Source organism: Chiroxiphia lanceolata, chromosome 1 (assembly GCF_009829145.1).
Source record: "Chiroxiphia lanceolata isolate bChiLan1 chromosome 1, bChiLan1.pri, whole genome shotgun sequence".
NCBI classification, from domain to species: Eukaryota; Metazoa; Chordata; class Aves; order Passeriformes; family Pipridae; genus Chiroxiphia; species Chiroxiphia lanceolata.
The window spans coordinates 63,808,786-63,828,768 of NC_045637.1; the positions used below are offsets into that span (position 1 = coordinate 63,808,786).

General features: G+C 41.9%; 1 protein-coding gene across 2 annotated transcripts in view; it reads right to left on the reverse strand.

The window, feature by feature from the left end:
- Positions 1-14,568: 14,568 nt before the first annotated feature.
- GABBR2 (gamma-aminobutyric acid type B receptor subunit 2) overlaps positions 14,569-19,983 on the reverse strand; it is a 471,997-nt gene continuing 466,582 nt past the window's right edge. For both annotated transcript variants that reach the window (XM_032696868.1, XM_032696875.1), the window contains exon 19: positions 14,569-17,055. In XM_032696868.1, the coding sequence (XP_032552759.1) occupies positions 16,890-17,055 (166 nt within the window). In that variant the 3' untranslated portion in view covers positions 14,569-16,889. The remainder of the gene's footprint in view (positions 17,056-19,983) is intronic.

A 19,983-nucleotide genomic window follows, 5' to 3' on the forward strand; every position in this document is an offset into this window, starting at 1 on the left:
ACTGTTTAGCTAATGAGCATTAATTCCTTTGTTTGCTAAAATGTATAAATAGTGAAAAGTCTTGAATGATCTTGAGACTCCCACTACTGAGAATCCCAGGGTGAAGAAGGAGCAATGGGATGCTGCTGGATCCATGGGTGATGGTTATCTTCCACTTGATCTCTCTATCTCTCCCGCACCTCTTTTCTATTTCTTTCTATCTCTTTCCTTCACATTCATTGTTAAATAAAAGCCTTGTTATTGACTTCGGCGTATGGTCTTGTTTACACCTTAGTTTGGGCAGAGGCATATCTCAATAATCAGACTATAACAGGCATGTACAAACACAGCTGGCTGCACACATCATCATGTGCAGAAAACACAGCACTTGCAAAAACACAGAGTGTACCAGTGGCTTCATCCTATTTCCTCTTCCGGCTGATCAGGATGAAAGTGCTTTAGTGGAAAAAACCCCATATATATATGTATGTATATATATATATATACACATACATATATATATACACACATACATATATACACATATGCACATAGACAACATGAACCCCTAAAGTAGCTGGACTTTGACACTCAGTGTCCCTGGACACTGAGGTCCGCATGATTGCTGACACCTGGACATCCAAGCCCCTGAGACCCCCACCCCCACTCCAGTTGCTATGACACACAGAGGCACACTGTAGGTCTCTTCAGCCACTGGCCTTAGACCCTCAGCCACCCAGCAGATGGCCCCTGGATTCTCTGCTCTCCAATGCCTCCGGCACACAATACGCAAAGGTTTGTTTGAGCCAACCTCCAGATGCCAAAATCTCTCCAACAGCTGGTTTTGGGCTCCTGGTCCCTCCAGCAGCCAGCTCTCAGACCCTCTGGTCTCTACTTCCCAGTCCATAGTTCTGGCTGCTACATATCTGGCTCCCAGGACTCTCACCCTGCTCACTGGCTAGTGTGGCTCCATGTGCTAGTGATTACACATCACTATGCACACCCATGCATGCCTCCATGTGTGCCAGTTTCTCCAGTTGCTGGCACCACAGAAAAAGGGGCTCTGTTACTCATGGTCCTCTAGCCTGAAGGCTGATACTTGGACCTCCATGCACACAGAGCAGAGAGCCCCTCAGTTGGGAAAATAGAAATGGGGTTTAATGAGAAGATAGGACAGGCTATTGCAATCAGGCACATGGCATGGCCACAGAAAGGTGCTGAGCAATGTTTACACACCATCAGTTACTTTTTTCCCCATTTCTTGTCTTTTTTGCCACGCTTATTGCTCTGAAAACACATTAGTCCCTCACTGTCCCTCCCTTACAACCTGTAGTAAGTCTCACAAAATCCTCAAGTGTTCTTCCCATGCATTCCTCAATGAATCCTACATCCCTTAAGGCAGTAATACACCCTCAGTCTGTGAGGCCATCCAGAGGGGATTTCCCACAAAAACTCATCTTGATGATGGGTTTCCCACCAGGACAGTGGACTGAGCATCCTCCTGTGATGCACCCAACAATAGCCAGGTCAAGGTGCTCCTCTCTGTCTGATTAGGATATTAGGCTTTGGCTGCTTGTCATCACTTCTCCATGCTTCTTTGTATTGGTGGAGATGTGTTTTGATAGCAAAAAAATTAAATCTAGATAAGAGAACTTGCGGAACTCTTGTAGGAAGGCTGCACATCCACAGCTGTCCTTGCAGTTAATGGGAGGTGAAGCTAATTAAAATTGCTTAGGGCTATTGCCAGTAAAATTATATGGAAGCACTGTATTCATTATTTAGTAAGCTTTGCACTCTAAACTTTACCACATAACCTCACTGCTATAAATCATATTACATTCAAAGAGCAGTTAAAAGTGCTTGGGTTTTGCCATATGCTCATTTCTCATTTGTTTTATTCTTGACTCATGAAGTTATTTTTGTTTCACACTCCTAAATTAAAACTAGATTGGCCCAAGGGTGTCAATTTAAAGTTAATGATTAAAAAAACCCAACAAAAACAAAGTAAGGAAAATGTACAAAGGCAGGGCAATGAAAGCTAATGATGAAGTTAGATATAAATCCTGGTACGATGCATAGTAGCAATACAGGAAATTGTAGCCACTTACTGCCACTGTTCACCCCACATTTCTGCTTTACCAAAACAGCAATAATTTATATAAAAAAGTATGAGCCCGGAACCTCCTGTCAAAAATTTCTTACGTGATAAATCAAAATATATAAATACTGAAAAATGTCTTATCAGCTCAAGAATACGGGTGATTGAAACCTTAAACTTACTGGATGCCTAATGGAAACTGAACACAGCAGAGAGGAGGCAATCTAGGAGGTTCCTGGAGTGTGTGAAAGATAACTTCCTGATACAGCTGGTGAGCCTGGGGTGGCACCCTGCTAGATCTGTTGTTTACAAACAGAGAAGGGCTGGTGGAAGGTTTTGTGGTTGGAGGCCATCTTGGGCACAGCAACCACAAAATGATAGTTTTTGACTCTTGGTGAAGTAAGGAAGGGCATCAACAAAACCTCTACCTTTGACTTCTAGAGAGCAGACTTTGGGTTGCTCAGGACACTGGTTCAGAGAGTCTCTTGGGAAACAGTTCTTAATAACAAAGGGGTCCAGGAAGGCTGGACATACTTTTGGAAGGAAATCTTAAAGGCGCAGAAGCACGCCATCCCTCTGTGCAGAAAGGTAAGATGGTGGGGAAGAAGACAAGCCTGCTTGAACAGTGCACTTTTGCTGGAACTCAGGAAAACCTCAAAATTTATGACCTATGGAAGAAGGAGCACACAACTGAGGAAGAGTACAAGGATGTCATAAGGTCATGTAGAGAGAAAATTAGAAAGGTGAAAGCTCAGCTAGAACTCAATCTGAACACTGCAGTGGAAGATAATAAAAGGGGTTTTATAAATACATTAACAATAAATAGAAGGTCAAGGAAAATCTCCATCCTTTATTGGACACAGGGAGGAATGTTGTCACCAAGGATGGGGAAAAAGCTGAGGTACTTAATGCCTTCTTTGCCTTAGTCTTTAACAGAAAGACTGGTTATCCTCAGGGCAACCAGTCCCTGGTTTAGTAGACAGGGATAGGCAGCAGAATAGACTCACTGCAACCCATGAGGAAGTAGCTAGTGACCTGATGACCTGCTGAGCCAATTAGACACACATAAGTCTACGGGACCATATGAGATTCATCTGAGGGTGCTGAAGAAGCTGCCAGAATTGCTTACCAAGCCTTTCTGTGTAATTTATGATCGGTCCTGGTTAAATGAGGGGGTCCCAGATAATTGGAGGTTAGTAAATGTCACATCAATCTGCAAGGGTTGGAAGCAGGATCTGAGGAAGTACAGGTCTGTCAGCCTGATCTCAGTGCTGGGGTAGGTTGTGGAACAGATCATCTTGAGTGTGATCACATGGCATGTACAGGAAAACCACAGGATCAGGTCGAGCCAGCATGGGTTTAGGAAAGGTAGTTCCTGCTTGACCAATCTGATCTCCTTTTATCACCAAGTGACCTGTCTGGTGGATAAGGGAAAGGCTGTGGGTGTAGTCTACCTGGACTTCAGTAAAACCTTCATTACTCAGCATACTTCTGGAAAAGCTGGCAGCCCATGGCTTGGACAGGTACACTCCCCACTGGGTTAAGAACTGGCTGGGTGGCCAGGTCCAGAGAGTGGTGGTGAATGGTGCCACATCCAATGGGTGACCAGTCACCAGTGGGGATCTCCAAGGCTCAGTATTGTGGCCAGTCCTGTTTAATAACTTTATCAGTGATCTGGATGAGAAAATCGACTGCATTCTCAGTAAGTACAGATGACACCAAGGCTGACCTGCTGCAGAGCAGGAAAGCTCTACAGAAGGATCTGGACAGGCTGGAGCAATGGACCAAGGTCAGTGGTATGAGGTTCAACAAGGTCAAGTGCTGTGTCCTGCACTTGGGCCACAACAATGCCATGCAGTGCTACAGGCTGGGGGAGGAGTGGCTGGAGCGTGGCCCAGTGGAAAAGGACCTGGGATTGCAGTTGGACATGAGCCAGCAGCGTGCCCAGGTGGCCAAGAAGGCCAGTGCCATCCTGGCTTGTGTAAAAAATAGCATGGCCATCAGGACTCAGGAAGCGACTGTCCTTCTGTACTTGGCACTGGTGAGGCCTCATCTTGAGTACTGTGTCCACTTCTGGGCCCTTCCATTCAGGAAGGACACTGAGGTGCTGGAGCGTGTCCAGAGAAGGGCAATGGAGCTGATGAATGGTCTAGAGGAAGTAATACTCACCAATAAGAGGAGAATCTGAGGGAGCTGGGGTAGTTTAATCTGGAGAAAAGGAGGCTCAGAGGTAGCCTTATTGCTCTCTACAACTACCTGAAAGGAGGTTGTAAGCATGTGGAGGTCAGCCTCTTCTCCCAGCAACTTGTGACAGGACAAGAGGAAATGGCCTCAAGCTGCACCAGGGGAAGGTCAGGTTGGACATCAGGAAGAATTTCTTCACTGAAAGGGTGATTAAGCATTGGAGTGGGCTGCCCAGGGAGGTGGTGGAGTCATCAGCCCTGGAGACATTCAAGAAATGACTTGATGTGGCACTTAGTGCTGTGGTTTAGTTGACATGGTGGTGTGTTTGCATAAAGGTTGGACTCAATGATCTTGGAGGTCTTTTCCAACCTTAATGATTCTGTGATTCTATGACTCCATATTAACTTTGTACGTAGGACTTCAGTGTTCCAAATTTGGCAGCAGGAAAGTTTAATTCTGCAGTATAAAATAAACATTCTTATATGTACGCAAGTTGTCAATATGTCCAGATAACAGCTTCTGCTGTAAAGTTTTGGTTGGAAAAAATGTAGAAACTTATTCTATATTGCTTTATAACTTTCTAAAATTCTAACTGATTTTCTCAAACTGCTTTTAATATACGCATCCACACATATGTTTTCCCCCTTCTCCAGACTGTTTTGTTTTGCAGTAAACCCTTACTCTGCTTTATGGCTTTATGGTTCCATCTGGGAAATTATGTGAAATAATCTGGGAAATCATATGATTCAATATTGACTTGTCTTCTCCCTCTGTAAGTGATGTTTTCTGCCCAGTGACAGGTTTGACCAGCAAAACCACTGGGGGAGGAGGACTAAGCAAGTGGTGGAAAACTTACTGTTACCTTTTTTTAATTATTTTTTTTTCTAGTATTGTGGGGTTTTTTTGGTTGTTTGTGTTTGATTTTGTTTTCATTTTTGTTTGTTTGCTTTTACAGTTTTTGAGACGTTTTTCAGGTTGATCTAAAAGCTGTGATCAAAAATGTTTTCTCCCAAGGAGAACGAATGGGGAAATCATTCTTCTTCCTTCTTCATGTATTCCCTAGTTCTCTTTTTTTTTTTAGTATTTTGGTTTCCAGATACTTGCTCTTGTCTAGAATGTTGATAGGCAATAATAAGGCAACAGCCTGCTCTCCCTTATAGATAAGATGAGCTTGTTTCAGTAGAGTAAACCTAAGATGAATTTACAGTGGCATAAATACTGGAAATAACAGTGAGTGTTGAGGAAGGAGTCGGAAAGTACTTCTCATGATCAGCCTTTTTTATGGTGATTTCAGGGAACATTGAATCATTCAGTTTGTATAACTGTGAGGATATAGAGTTGTTCGTCTATACAAATACCTTGCATCTCACATGAACTACTGAAGTCCAAGCTCTCTCTCTGGTGCTAATGGTGGAGGATGGGAGAAGAGCAGCAGATATGTGTTTTTTTTTGGCAACTGAATGGCTTCAGATGAAAGGAATTTTACTTTTCCTCTTTTTGCCTTAGACTCCATGAAACTTATGTGAACTTTTGTGCACACCTTTCCTATGCCCTTCTGCCAACTGCACCAGATTTTCTTTAGAAGAAAGCTTTTGCAGTGAGTTGTTGGTCACCCAAATTCTTCACCAGGAGGAGCGCAGTAACGAGATTGGGCTCCCTTTCTCCAGTCGTAGGAGTGGGCTCCCTTCTGTCAGTCCTAATTGGCTTAGGGAGGCTATCTTTGTATCTTCCTAAACAATCTGGACACTTCTTCTTGTTGGTGAACTAGCTAACAAGAGTAATTACACAACAATCACTATGTTCTCTTAGTCCTTTACCATATATGGTGAAACCTGTCAGCTTCAGGACAAAGAAAAGAACAAGTTAAGCAGCTGATCCCAACTGTTTAGTGATTCTGCAGCCATAGACAAACCAAGCTCAGAGCTGCCCAAAACACAATCCCATAAGTCCTGACAGCAGAGTCATCACTCAGTAAATGCCGATAATGTGGCCCTTCACTAGCAATAACAACACTGATCTACTGGCTTACATCTTTGATAGAGGGTTTTTTTCTTGATATTCATACCATTTCTCCTGCAAAAGAAGGGCTCAGTCTGTAGTCTAGCAAACTATCAGGTGGCCTGAGGCACTTGGCAGTTGTGAGGAGCAGATTTGGCCACCAAAGAAACCCAAAGAGATGAAATAGAATAGTCATAGAAAAGTAGAAGGGACTTCTTAGGGTGTGAAGCCAGAAACTCTCACCAAGAAGACTGAAGAAAAACGAGGAGGATGATAGGTAGGGCAAGAAGGAATCATGTAATTTATGGGTAGCCAAATGGCTGCCTGACAGGTGCAAAAGCAATTTAGCAGATTGTGGGATGTTTTTATGCAGAAAGGTCTGTCTTTGGGGAAGCACAGCTCTGCCCACAGCAATTGCATTGGGAACAGTGCCAGAAAGACAGTATGACAGAGGACTGTCTTCAGCAGAAACATCTATTGTATTCTAAGCCAGTGATCTGTGTATCAAATATAAAGAAAACTATAGTGCATAAAGCAGTGTTGCTCAGTGTACCACAAAAATCCAGATAAATCTTTGCCAATTTAGTAATACGTACATATGATCTGCTACTCCACCCTTCTTCTGTGTTAATGCTATCTACAGGGATGGACAAACTACTGATAGGAAATGTCTCTGCCACAGATGCAGGAACAGAGACTTGTCTTAGACCACCACAGTTTACATGGTATAGCTTACATGGTACAGCTTACAATATTGCACGTAAATGGAGAAATATCCCAAAGAGTGGGGTAAGTTCCATGACAAATAAAATCTTCTTGGACAAGGGAATCTGTCCATTCAGCATGGGGAGTCCGAGGGTAAAGTCGACTTCAATGTCTTTCTGTGTCAGCTATGTCAGGAAGGAATAGAGAAGTCTCATGTGGTATAACAGATGAATTTCATAATGGGAGTCAATTAAATGGCAGTGAATTCTGAGGAAAATACTTTTAAAATACTAAGCTGGTGACTGGGACTAACAAAGTTAAAAAATGGCCTAAAGCTTTGGGATGAGGGTTGATGATGACTGCTTCATATATTGAACAGTCTCAGGGAGTACAAAGGGACAGTTCAAGACGGGGCGGAACTTTTGGAGGAACTAATGATTTCCATAAATGTCTTTCCCTTTGTTAAGATGTTAAACACATTTTTGAACTTCCATGATAAATAAGTTTGTAGTGTAAGTATAAAAAAAAAGCAGTTCCTTTCTTCACTTTAGTCTTTCTTTCATAAGTACAAACAGTACACTGTAAACACAGTTCCCTGTAGGAATAGCAAAGGAGAAAAAAAAGGATGAAGAGTCCTTATTTGCATAACTAGTGTAGTACTTATAATGTACTTGTAATGAAGGTAATATAACATCTATTTAGAACAGAGTAAAAGAACTGAACATCAGTAAAAGGAAAGCATTATTCCAAAAGAGAGAGAAATTAATGGGAAACATCTTTTCATCATTTTCAATAGACCCCATTAAATTAATTTGAGCAAGTTGTCTAAATTCTGGTATGTTCATAAGTGTTTTTTAGACATACCAAGCTGAACTAGCTCCGGAAAGAAAGAAAAATGCCTTCCTAGACTCTTTCTCTATATTCAGCCAAAGCAGCAACATGTTCATCAAAGCCATAAACAAAGTGCATAACCAGAGATTTAATTCTTGAAATTTCACTTGGCTACAAAACTTTCAAAGCCATGTGGAGAAGGCCTTTGTGTAGAGTCCCTTACTGTAGCTTTAGAGTATGATGAACTAAATTAATTCAAGGAAGTTATTATTTCTTGCAGTTTGCCTGTGATGAGAGCTGGGACTGCGTTTTCTTTTCGGAGCTTGGATTTTAATCTATGTTAATATTCACATCAACAGGGTAAGTTAATGAGGCCCAAGTTCATTTTATTATCTTTCATCTGACTGAAGCTCTAAGCTTCTACCCGCACAGTCTGGGATATGCAGTTTGCATGCTGGATGAGGAAGAGCAGTTTATTCTTGAGCATTTGTACTGCACAGACACGAGTGCTCTGCGGTTGGTGTTCTCCATATGGGAAAGTTAATTTTATTTCTGTCTTGCTTGAAAACAAACAAACAATAAATCAGCAACATAAAAAAATAAAAGGCAAAAAATAAGGGGTATGAAAAGAAACGCAAGCATGCCTGCAAGGTCTGAAACAGAGCTGGGTATGCACTTATTTTCTTTGTAGAAGACAATGAGTGGTTGATGATTGCTGACGTACACTGGGAAAAAAATAGAGCTTATTTAAAAGAAGACTATATTAAAGTAGGCGCTTTTTAATTCTTGAAACTATTTTTATCACATTTGGGTCTCCTGAAGTGCGTGTTCACTCCTAATGAATTCTGAAGTAAGGACTGACAGACTTTTCAGAAGGATTTGAACATATCAGATGTTCTAGCATTGGTAACAACTACACAAAGAACAATGGAAATGGCATGTGGAGTTGAGCTGGTAAAGTAGATGAAAAGGAAAAAAAAGAAAATAAAGATAAGGTGTGCAGCTGTACAGCCTTTCTGCATGTTGCATTGCAGAGAAATGTGGTTTGGAGAGGGTCTGCCTGGCTGCTGAATGTCCTGGCCACTCTGCCTGCCTGTAAGAGCACAGGGTGCTGGAGAAGCCTAGCGGGTCCAGGAGAATGAAGAAGTTCCACTGTCTTGGTAGTCTTAAAAAGACTCAGTCAGGGGAGTGCTTCTCTGGAAGAAGAGAGGAGTAGTTAGCCTTCCTGCCCTGGGATCTAGTTAGGATAAAAATGCAAAACAAACTTCTGTGGAGAGGAATTGATGGGCAGATGACGCAACTGCTTCTGTCTTGTGGCAATACAAATAACCTATTGCTCAGTGGGGTCAGATCACAAAATCACAGAACCAATTAGGTTGGAAAAGACCTCTGAGGTAATCGAGTCCAACCTTTGACTGAACACCATCACGTCAACTAGACCATGCAACTAAGTGCCACATCCAGTCTGTTCTTAAACACCTCCACCCTGGGCAATCTGTTCCAACAACTAACAACCCTTTCAGCAAAGGAATCCTTCCTGATGTCCAACCTGAACCTCTCCTGGTGCAGCTTGAGTTTCTGTCCTCTTCTCCTGCTGTCAGTTGCCTGGGAGATGAGGCTGATCCTCACCTTGCTACAGCCTCCTTTCAAATAGTTTCAGATGCCTTTGGGTTTATCAGTTCGCTACTCCTGATACTGAAATGCTGTGCTACAGACCAATTAAAGAAATGTCTTTATATGTCTTTCCATCCTCATTACAATTTTTGTTGTCCCTAATAGGAGCAGTTTTATATCAAATGAAAGTATCGTATAGAGCAAAATGTGACGGGAGGAGCGGTAGGTTAACACAAGGCAAGAAAAAAATCTGTGGAGAATTCACAAGTGCTAGTCTGAATTTTACAGTTAATTCTTTCACCTTCAAAGAGTTACAAGCCTGCTTTTGCAGAGATGAAGGCAGCTTTAATTAGCAGTGAGCAAACAGGCCCCAGTGGGTGGAGCAGGTAGGTTTGATCCCAGGTTTGGCAACCCAAATCAGCTGCTCAAAGATAACTGAAAGCTGTCATCTAACTCAATAGTCCATTAAACGTGGGATGTGTTTACTTGATTTTGTTTTGAAATTATTTTCATTTGTCTCAGTGAGATACATCTGAAAGTTTTGAGCTGTAGCAAGTATTGTTCTTATTTGTTTGCATGCATTATGTTGGAACAACTCATGTGTTTTTTCCACTTTGCTGAGCTTTACTCTCATCATAAATTGCTTATTTAAGTTCAAATGTCAGTAAATAAGTCCAGTTAGGTAAATAAGTTCATGAGTTTTAAAACCAAAACAAAGCAGTAAATATAGAATATTAGCTGAGGGAGGAGTGGGAAAATGAAAGTTCCTCAAAGAATGGGGATGCTTATTAGAGAAATATTCCTTATCACACAGCAGGACGACAGATTTTCAGCTGTACTTTCAGCTTGGAGAGTCTATAACCTCAAAGGAAAACTCTGAAAGGCCTCTGAAAGGCCTCTGAAAACAATAGCATATATATACGTAGGGAAAATAGAGAAATAAGCCCTCTCTCCATGCCCTGACTAAGGCAGTCTGGTTAAAAAATGTTTCTTTGTCTGTAAGAACCCATTTCTGTAAAATTTTCATAAGAATTGATAATTTGCAAGCTTCACACTACTTCAGCCCTCCAGTAATAACAAAAGCCTGGAAACAGCCTAGGATATTGAGGTACTGGATTGAATTTCAAACTTCAGGCCTACTAGAAGCTGAGGTCTTTAATTTGGAGGAAAGTTGCTCCCATTTTAGTTACTAGCAACACTGAGGCAGTTAGTGATGGTCTTGGCTGAGTTTCTGACAGTTTTAGCAGCTTTATTTGTACAGCTAGCTTTGTGGGATGACAGTGACTACTATCTTTTGCTAGGGATGCTCGTATTTGATGCTGACATTGATGTATCTTCCTCAGAAGTGATTGAAGCTGAGTTGCTTGTTCATTTGCATCTTTATGACTCTCAAGCCATCTTCTTGTATATATCTGTGTTGGTTGTTTTGACATTTTTCCCTTTTTCTCCCATTAACTCTGTTCCTTTTCTCAAATAGTGTCTTCCAGTGACACAAGTATGAGCCAAGGCAAACTGAAGAGGATTTCTTTCCAGTGTTGAGTCAGGATGAGTTGTGGGGCTCATGGAATTCTTAGCTTAAAGATTTAACCTTTATCTCATCAGCCTCCCTCTGCAGACCCAGGTGAAGCTATTGTCGTTGCTTTCCCTGTTATTGTTAGTGTCCTTCCACCCATCACGCATTATGAGGAGAGTCAAGGTCTTTGGAAATCTCCTTTCTTGAGGAGAAGCTGGCTTATGCTCAGCAATTTGGTCTTCTCAGCAGGTCTGTTAGTGGCACCTCCATCTGCAGATTGCCCCTAAGAGCACACTCAGGCATGTGGCCCCTGCACTTCTGCCCCCCCTTGCCTTTATTTCCTGAAGTGCTCAAGAGACAACTTTCACCTCTTCTGTTTTGTCTGTGGCTCTCTGCTTCAGACACAGCTCCAATAGGGGAAAAAGTGAAAAGTTTCTCAGGCTGGAGGAACAGTTTTGTTCTCTGGAGTAGCAAGTGCGATGTTTGTATTCTGGAGAACACTTTCCTGTTACAAAGCTTATGCTGGTTTGTATCACCAGTTGATAGCCTGTTTAATAATTTGGACTAGTTATTATGTCAGCTAGCTTGTTTGATAAGGGCGTGAGGTTCCTCTCTTATGTAGAACAGATGTATCCATCCCTCCGTCTGCTGTTACAGGTCCCTGGTGTTTGGAAATACTGGAATATCCTTAGACAGGCAGGGTAGGAACCACTTGGGTAACTACAGCAGAGCACTCTATGAATACAAAGTCATGTGCATGTTTTCCTGTCTGCTTTTTTCCCAGTTTTTAATTTCTGCTTCATGCTCCTTTTCCCTTAAAAACAGGGGATGTTCAGCTGCATAGGCTCAGGGTTTTGCGCTGTGTGGCAGAGTGGGCCGGGGCCAAGGAGAATTAATTCTGATCTAGGGATGGCTCGTGTGTGTATATCCTTAGAATAGCTTTTGCTTTTAGATGCTTGACAAATTCCCAAAGCAGGAGATGGCATGGATGTCTCTGCCTTGACCCTCATGGTGTTTTCAAGGCCATTAATGTCGGGCTGCTTGTACTTTCTCTGTGTCCTGCCAGTGCTCTCTGCAATGAACACACACTGCCTGCTCCACCCCCAACCTCCTGCCGTTTTGCAGTTAATTAGACTTGCCAGAATGGACAACTTCACTTCTGTGGAATGGTTTGCTGCCAGTAGCAGCTCCTCTGCTCAAGCAGGCATCCCACACTGCTGAGGGCCATGGTATGTAGGTGGGCCATGTGGTTGCTGAGCTATTGCAGCTGTGGGTTGTAAATGTAATTGATACTTTTCTTAAGTTGCTCCCATTGCATGTGGGTACAGGGTCAGTTCTAGCCAAAGCCCGTGTTTGCTGACTCATGAAGATGTCTGTCCTTTCTCCTGAAGCTCAAGGTCATCTGAGCTCCTTTTTGCTATGCTCATTTCTGCTAGTGAGTCAGCCCAGAGGCTGCTTGCTGCTGATACCTATAGATTCTGTCCTCAGGTCTACTTGATCTCTACTGAATTTAGCCTCTTAAATTCACTAATTTGTTTAAATCCTTGTGTGATGCTCGGCTTTGATGGGCATCAGTAGCAGCCACTTTCTTGGGGCAGTGAAGGACATTCTCAGTGGCTGGAGATGGCTCTCCCTCCTTTATCCTCCTGTCTGTCCTTCCCTCTTTCCTTTCATTTGGCCCACTTCAGCACCTCATCACCAAGGGACGGATTTTCAACCAGCTACAATTTGCAAAGTTGGTGGCTCAAAATGTCTGTAGGTAAGAGAGGTCTGTGGCAACACTGACATGACGGTACTGACACCCAGGGTTGCCTTGCCAGCAGCCCAACAAGGGCTCAGGCTATCTCCTCCCCAACTCTTCCAATGCATCCCTAGACCTTCTATTGATCCTCTGCAATGTCATTTAGTGAGTAGTGATAAACACAGTAGTGCACTCAGAATCCTGATTGGCTCAAAAGGCAGGGTGCTCTTAAAAGTGCACTCTTGTATAATATTCCTGCATATTGAAGTAATGGCTCTAAATACTATTCACTATGTCAAGAGATAGAAAAGGCAGTCAGTAACTGAGAACTGAACTCAGACAAAAATCATGATGCTTAAGCCATTGTAATAAACCTGCCATTCTTCTCAGATATTGAGCAGAAAATCCCTATTAAACTAGTCAGTGACAAGGAGAGTCAGCTCACTGAACAGGCAAACCAGATCAACCTTTGGACTGCGGCATGAGAGCAAAATAAAGCCCTGCCAATATCCATAGGGTGCTGTGGAAATGCTGGGACAGGTCTTGCTGGGCTGGCTTCCAGTAGCTAAGCAAGCCTGAGCAGAAAGCGACAGAAACACAAATCCAGTCTTGGGGAGAACAGGCTCACTGTACTGAGATTTGTAATGAACAAACAAGTTCTGAAAAGATCAGAAAAGATTTGACTATCAACGTCTAGGATAAAGATATCTTTTAAAAGAAAGAAGAACTGCTCTTTCTTTATCATCCTTTATTTTAATTATTTGAAAGTAGTGCTGCAAGATTAGCAATCTTTCATGAATTCAACAGCAATTTTATGATTGCATAGGAAGTGTATTTGTTGTGGCTCTGTAAACTCAATGGTTCAAGCAAACTTGCTCCTCTGACATCTCCCTCTTATTTTTTTTCATGACCTCTTAAAGTAATGTTTTGTTTTGTTCTGGTTTCCTGTTACTCATGAGTAAGTCTAAGATGTTCACATCCTCCCACAGCTTCTGGTTGAATATAGGTTTCACATTAAAGTTGTTCTGGACTTTTTTTCCTTTCTTGAATGATCTTTGATGTATCTGTTTGAGTATCTCCTTCCAGCTGGTATTCTGCATTGAGAGCCACGATCCACACTGTTAACTCATCTCTGGTATTTTCTCTTTTGCGTATATTTGGTGGAACTCCTAAACTGCATCAGAAATCTACTGAAAACACATTTGTTGTGGGTCTAATTCCTTCACCTTGGGCTTTACAACATTTTGTGCTGGCTTGAGGATGCTGCCCTGTTGAAAAGCAAAAATCTCAAAATGCTCTTTCTTCTAGCTATCTCATTGCCCTACGTTTTTTCCCTCCTCCTCTTTTGCCATATACAAGAACCTGCTTTAGGACACGAACCCCACCACATGAATGAAACTAAATGGAGAAATTTAGTGTTTGCCTACATGAAGCAATTGGATCAGTGTTTACTCTCAGAAACTTCTCATTTGGTGAAGAAGAGATTTTACTATTGAGCTAGAAGATTGGCTCAATTTCAATAGTTTATGTCATACACATGTACGATCAATAGTAAAATCATTCTCTTCTGAATTCACACTCACTGTAGTGCAAGACAGAATAGTGAGTGGATTAAGTATGGTTTGGATATAAATGTTCAGTATATGTTATATTATTTTAGACTTCACTCGAGTACTGCAGTAACTGTATTTTAGGGCAGAGGCTCATCTATTTTATCAAAATGCAAACCCTTCAACTACTAGGATGTGTATTTTTATTGCATATTACATTTTTATTAAAATGTGGTGTTGTAATAGGATTCCTCTTTCTCCAAGGAGGCTTTTATATATACTTATGTTTATATACACACACACTCTCATTAAAAATGGTTTTGCTATGGGGAAGAGGGCATTGAGTCCAAAAGGCTAGGTTTTACATATTTTATTCATAAAAACAGATTTGCAACAATTTATTAAAAATTGATCTCATGCAGTATAAGGTTATACAAGAAATTCTTCATTTACATTTTATTCTGGCAGTTCCAGTCTAGTTTAAAGCATTTGTGCACTAACATCATTGGAAAATGCCATTGGGGCACAGCCTCTTCATAAATTTACAGTACATTTTTGCTGCAGTATAAAAGAACAGAAACATTAAATAGCTATATTCACTTGGTTGGTCTTGTTATCTGCAGTAAAGTAAAAAAATGTTATGGGAGAAACTACAGTATCATTGAGACAAAGAATGTACTGCATGGTTTAAACCTAATAAACGTCACACAGTCAGTATTCACGAAGTTACAGACACACACACACACACACACACTCACCTCCAATGGTCCGATACTTCTGAATTTTTTTCCTGCTAAGTTGGAATAATATTTCTACAGAGATCTTTGTGTATACATTATATACAATATTGTAATTTTCTCTTTTTAAAAATTAACATTCCTTTTAAAATAAACCAGGCCCTGATGATATTAATAAAGCAAGAGAATACTGTCAACACACATTGAGTGACAACGTCAGTGTTTAGTGCTTAAACAGAGTAATGAGTTCTATTTTATCTGTGATTATACTTACAGGTTTTTTTTGTTCTAAAAACTACAGATATTTTCATACCCTCTCTTACTGTATGTGCCAAGTGAAATATTTTGTGATGCTCCTGATTGTAAGATTCAGATACATATTCATGTTGGTTTTGGCCACTATGAGGAGTATTTTATTTTTAATGGAGATTTATGCTAGCTTGTCAAAGCTGCAGTTAAGTCCCTCAGCTAATGAACCCCTTCAACTGTGCTTCAGTCATTGCTATTTGTAAACCTTTGTAGGTATGCTGTTCCAAAGGTTTGGTCTGAGATGCACAGGTGTTGGTCAAAGAAAACTGAGAGCCCAGTGGGTGCTTCATGTGTTTTTTTTTTTCCCCTACTTTCAGCAAACAGCCCTGGAAATCAGAGGACACATTTCCAGTCCCTTGGAAAAAGAAGCTGCATGTGTGTCGCACCTGTGCCTGAGGGTTTGGCTCCAGAGTTGGTTCAGACGGTATGCCACTATCGTTCCTCCTAATTGCTTCGGTTCAGGGAATGGAGCTAAAGTATAAAACCCTTTGTTTTTTTTTCACAGTCCTTTTAGGCTTCAGATAAAATATTCTATTGGTAAATTGGATTTGTCCTCTCTATTATCTGCTACAATTGTCACACACAGGTACGAAGCAAACATGGTGTATATTCACATCTATGTGCTCTGCAGGCTTTGCCTGCAGCAGCAAAGTGCTGTGCCCTAGCCCCTCCCCCTCTCCAAGTCAACTAAATTAATTTTATTGTAATTATGTGTGACACAATTCAAACAAATTAGGAAAAACAATTCATCCTGTGACATTAAGACTTTACTACCCATCTGTCCTCAGTTTCCTGAGTTATCAGCCCTAGGACTTTTCCAGACAGTTTAGTATGTTATGATTGGTGGTGTTTATTCTGAAATAGGTGCAAAAACTTTGCTAAAAATGAAGCTGCAGATGGTCAGCAGTTGCTACCATTGCCCCTGGAGAAGGGCAAAGTGCTCCTCTTGCAACTAGCAGCTCTCCAGCCGGTGGCAACTCAGAGCTGGAGCTTCTGGCTCTGCTTGGGTTTCACATACAGCTGCAAGATAGAGGTGACCCTGCTCACAGCACTGCAGTCTCAATGACACCTGAGGAATCATTTCTCACAATTCCTTCCTACTGAACATCATCACCTGAAATGAAAACAAGCAAGACTAACCAGTGCAGAATGTTTCCAGCAATTTTACACAACTCTTGTAAAAATGAGTGTATCTATTTCAACATGGTATAGGTCAACCACTGCATTTTCCTTACATGGATACAGTATAGAATTGCATGTTCTCAGCAGCCACACAAAGCTCAGTGACATTTGAGTGTTTGGGTTTTTTTCCCTAGTGTCTTTTTTGCAAGATCCGTATTTCCCAGCCTTGTTGTTGCTAGTAGAAATTTTGGAAGAAATGTTTTTTTTTCAGTGACTTCTAGGTGAAGAAATAAAAACTCCATGAATAAGGCTACAGATCAAACTCCTCGTGTCCTTCTCCTTTGCCTTCCCACATGAGTTACACGGGCACTCCTGTGATGAGGGCCTCAGCGGCAGTTCCTCTGTGGTAAGAGCCAATGTTACATGTTTGTAGCAGAGTTCCAGGTCAGATGTTTAGTCCAGTCATTGAGTACTTAAAAGCAGTTCAGGAAGCACTGATCTCCCTCTCCTACAGCCCTGAAACCATCACTCGGAAGGAGGGCGGCACATGTCTGTGCCGAGGGCTGGCACTGGGGCTTACGCACGGACTGGCACAGCTCGCATCCACTCCTCCTATGGACGGCAAGTAGGCATGGTGAAGGATGGGCAGCTGCAAGGACAGCCGACGCTGTATGCTGAAGGAGAGACAGAGAGACAGAGGGGTTAGCCAAGGGGAAGATGTAATACATTACGTGGTTGATATGTTCACAGGTTGCTGCTAGGATGTTTCCTGTGGCTGCTGCTGCGACTGGGAGGGTTAATGCCAAGAGCATTGCACTTGCTGCTGTTGAGCTATGCCACCATGATGTTATTTCCCCTTGGGGAATTTTTCTGACAGGTCAGACATGACAGAGGAACCTAAGGGTGCTTTCTCAGCATCCCACAACCTTGTAAAATTCCCAGGCACATTCAGGTTAATTGCTAGAGTGCTGATGCCATGAAAAGGGAAAACCTTAAGCTTGCAATAGGGGTGAATGGCTTGGTGACCCCCCAGCCCCTTCTAAAGCTATCTACTGCATGCAGAGCCCTGGCTAACTGTGTAGACATGCATGAGGTCACAGAATTTTAAGCCATGCACCACTTAGCACAAGGATTAAGGATGGCATTTTTGCAACTCCAGCTAAGGCAAACACAGGTGCGTGGTGGGTGGGAATTGGGACTGATGGCTTTTTCCAAGTAGTTCCTCTTTAAAGCTTTTGTCTGTGCTTTTGAGGGGATGGATGCTTTTGAGTTCCAGCAGTCAGTGCTATGGGCCTGAGGAGTTGGCACTATAAAAGCAGTCTAACCTACCACCAAAATTCAGTATTTAAGAACCTAACATTCTCTATTCATTTTCCCAAGCAGGTTGACATAATGATATCTTGTATTAGGTTTTCCTTGAATGGATACTAAACTGTGCTCACAGGTATCCCATCTAACCCCTCTCCCTGGAGAAGATGGTGCCATGAGGGGCTCTGCTACCCCTGTGCTGTGAATATACTAGCACCTTTCACAAAATCAAAATCCAGTTGATGTTTGCTAGTGTAAGAGATATTTTCAGTCATCAAGATGTTATCAACAAGATGGCTTAGCATTTGGAGACAGTCACCCTTGAAACACAGAGGCACTTTCTAAAGAGAAGACAGTTGTCAAGGTGACTGAGCTGAACTGAAGACTGGCTTTTTGATTCCAGAAGAAAAATGCCCATAGAAAGCATTTTATCAGTAAATTTATGTTTCCCTGTTATCTGATATAATGACTGTGTAAGAGGTGTATGTTTGAAAGCTAGTCTTTGGACAGCCTTTCTAATTCAAACAACATTTAATTTCTTTTTTGCTTTGTGTTAGGAAGCAGAGACAAATATCAAGCATCCATTACACTGCTCAGGGACCAAGCAGTATAGCTTTTAAATTCAAACAGAAAGAAATGTAATACTCTTCTCTTTTGCTTCTTCACTACAAATTATGGCTTGCTTATAGAGATATGCAGTAGAAATAGATGTTGTCTGTCTATCCCGGAAACTCTCATTGTTTTTCGCCCTCAAACTCCCTATGAAAGTTTCATGCAATGTTAATCCACAGTGGTGATCATTCTAGTGCTGGCAATGCATTCCTGGGACTAAACAAAATCCATTCATTGTTATTTTGCTACTGTGCCCAGCTCTTTCTGATGCTATCAATGAAATCATGCCTTGTTCCCAAGGAGTGCAGAGGTGGCATGGCTCACTGTTTCCATGTGCTGAATCCTTATGAGCCTGATGCTGCGGATTGTCATTCCATCTCTTGTTGCAGGGTCAAATGCAGAATTGCCTGTGCTTATTTTCCCACCAGTGGAAATGCTTACTCTGTTCAACTGTTATAGACTTCTCATTAAAGAGCTTTTTGAAGCTGTTCCAAAAGAATCCAGTTGCATAATCAAGTGAATAGGATTGTTTTTTTCATCCATTTCAGTGTTAGCCATACCATGGACAAAGCATGTTTATTTAGCTATGCCAATGGTGGCTGCAGTGAGTGGCAAATTTTCCTTTAACTGTACTTAAAAGTTTGCTTTCACTTGAAAACTAGTTCCTGGAATTGGGGCAGAGAACTGTAGCCTGGAGACTCACACACAATAAAGAGTTTAGACAAAACCCTTAGAGGGGAACACAAAACAAAACAAGTAAAAAATCCAAACAAACCTGCTATTTTCTCCTTAAGCGTAAGTAAATCTTGTGACCTGCTTCACTCTTTGTAGGGTTTGTGCCTTGCCTCACTCTTTCTAGGGCTTTTTTTGCAATATCAGTGATTTTTCTCTTCTCCCTCCCCTGCCACACCAGTGTTGTCAGTGCTTTTGGGGGATCCCCTCAGTATCAATGAAAGCTAGGGGATGAAGAGATCAAGAACAGCCCTGTCAAGAAGAAGTCGAGGATGATGGTGGATGAAAAGCTAGACATGACCCAGCAATGTGCACTTGCAGACCAGAAAGCCAACCGTATCCTGGGCTACATCAAAAGCAGCGTGGCCAGCAGGTCAAAGGAGGTAATGCTGCCCTCATGAGACACCACCTGAAGTACTGCATCCACATCTGGGGCCTCCAACAAAAGAAGACTGTGGACCTGGAATGAGTCCAGAGGAGGGTCACAAAAATGATCAGAGCGCTGGAGGATGTCTCCCATGAAAAGAGGCTAAGATAGCTGGGGTTGTTCAGCCTGGAGAAGAGAAGGCTCCAGGGAGACATTACAGCAGCTTTCCAGTATCTAAAGGGGGCTTACAAGAGAGATGGAGAGGGACTTTTTACAAGGGCGTAGAGTGATAGGACACCGGATGATTTTAAACTAAAAGGAGCTAGATTTAGACTAGATAGAAGGAAGAAATTTTTTATGATGAGGGTAGTGAAACACTGATGTAGATGGCCCAAAGAGGTTGTAGATGCCCTATCCCTGGTAACATTCAAGGCCAGGCTGGATGGGGCTTTGTGCAACCTGATGTAGCTGAAGTTGTCTCTGCTCATTGCAGGGAGATTGGACTGGTTGACCTTTCAAGGTCCCTTCCAGAATTCTATGAATATGAAAACATATATATGGTCCAGTATTTTGAAGAGGGAAT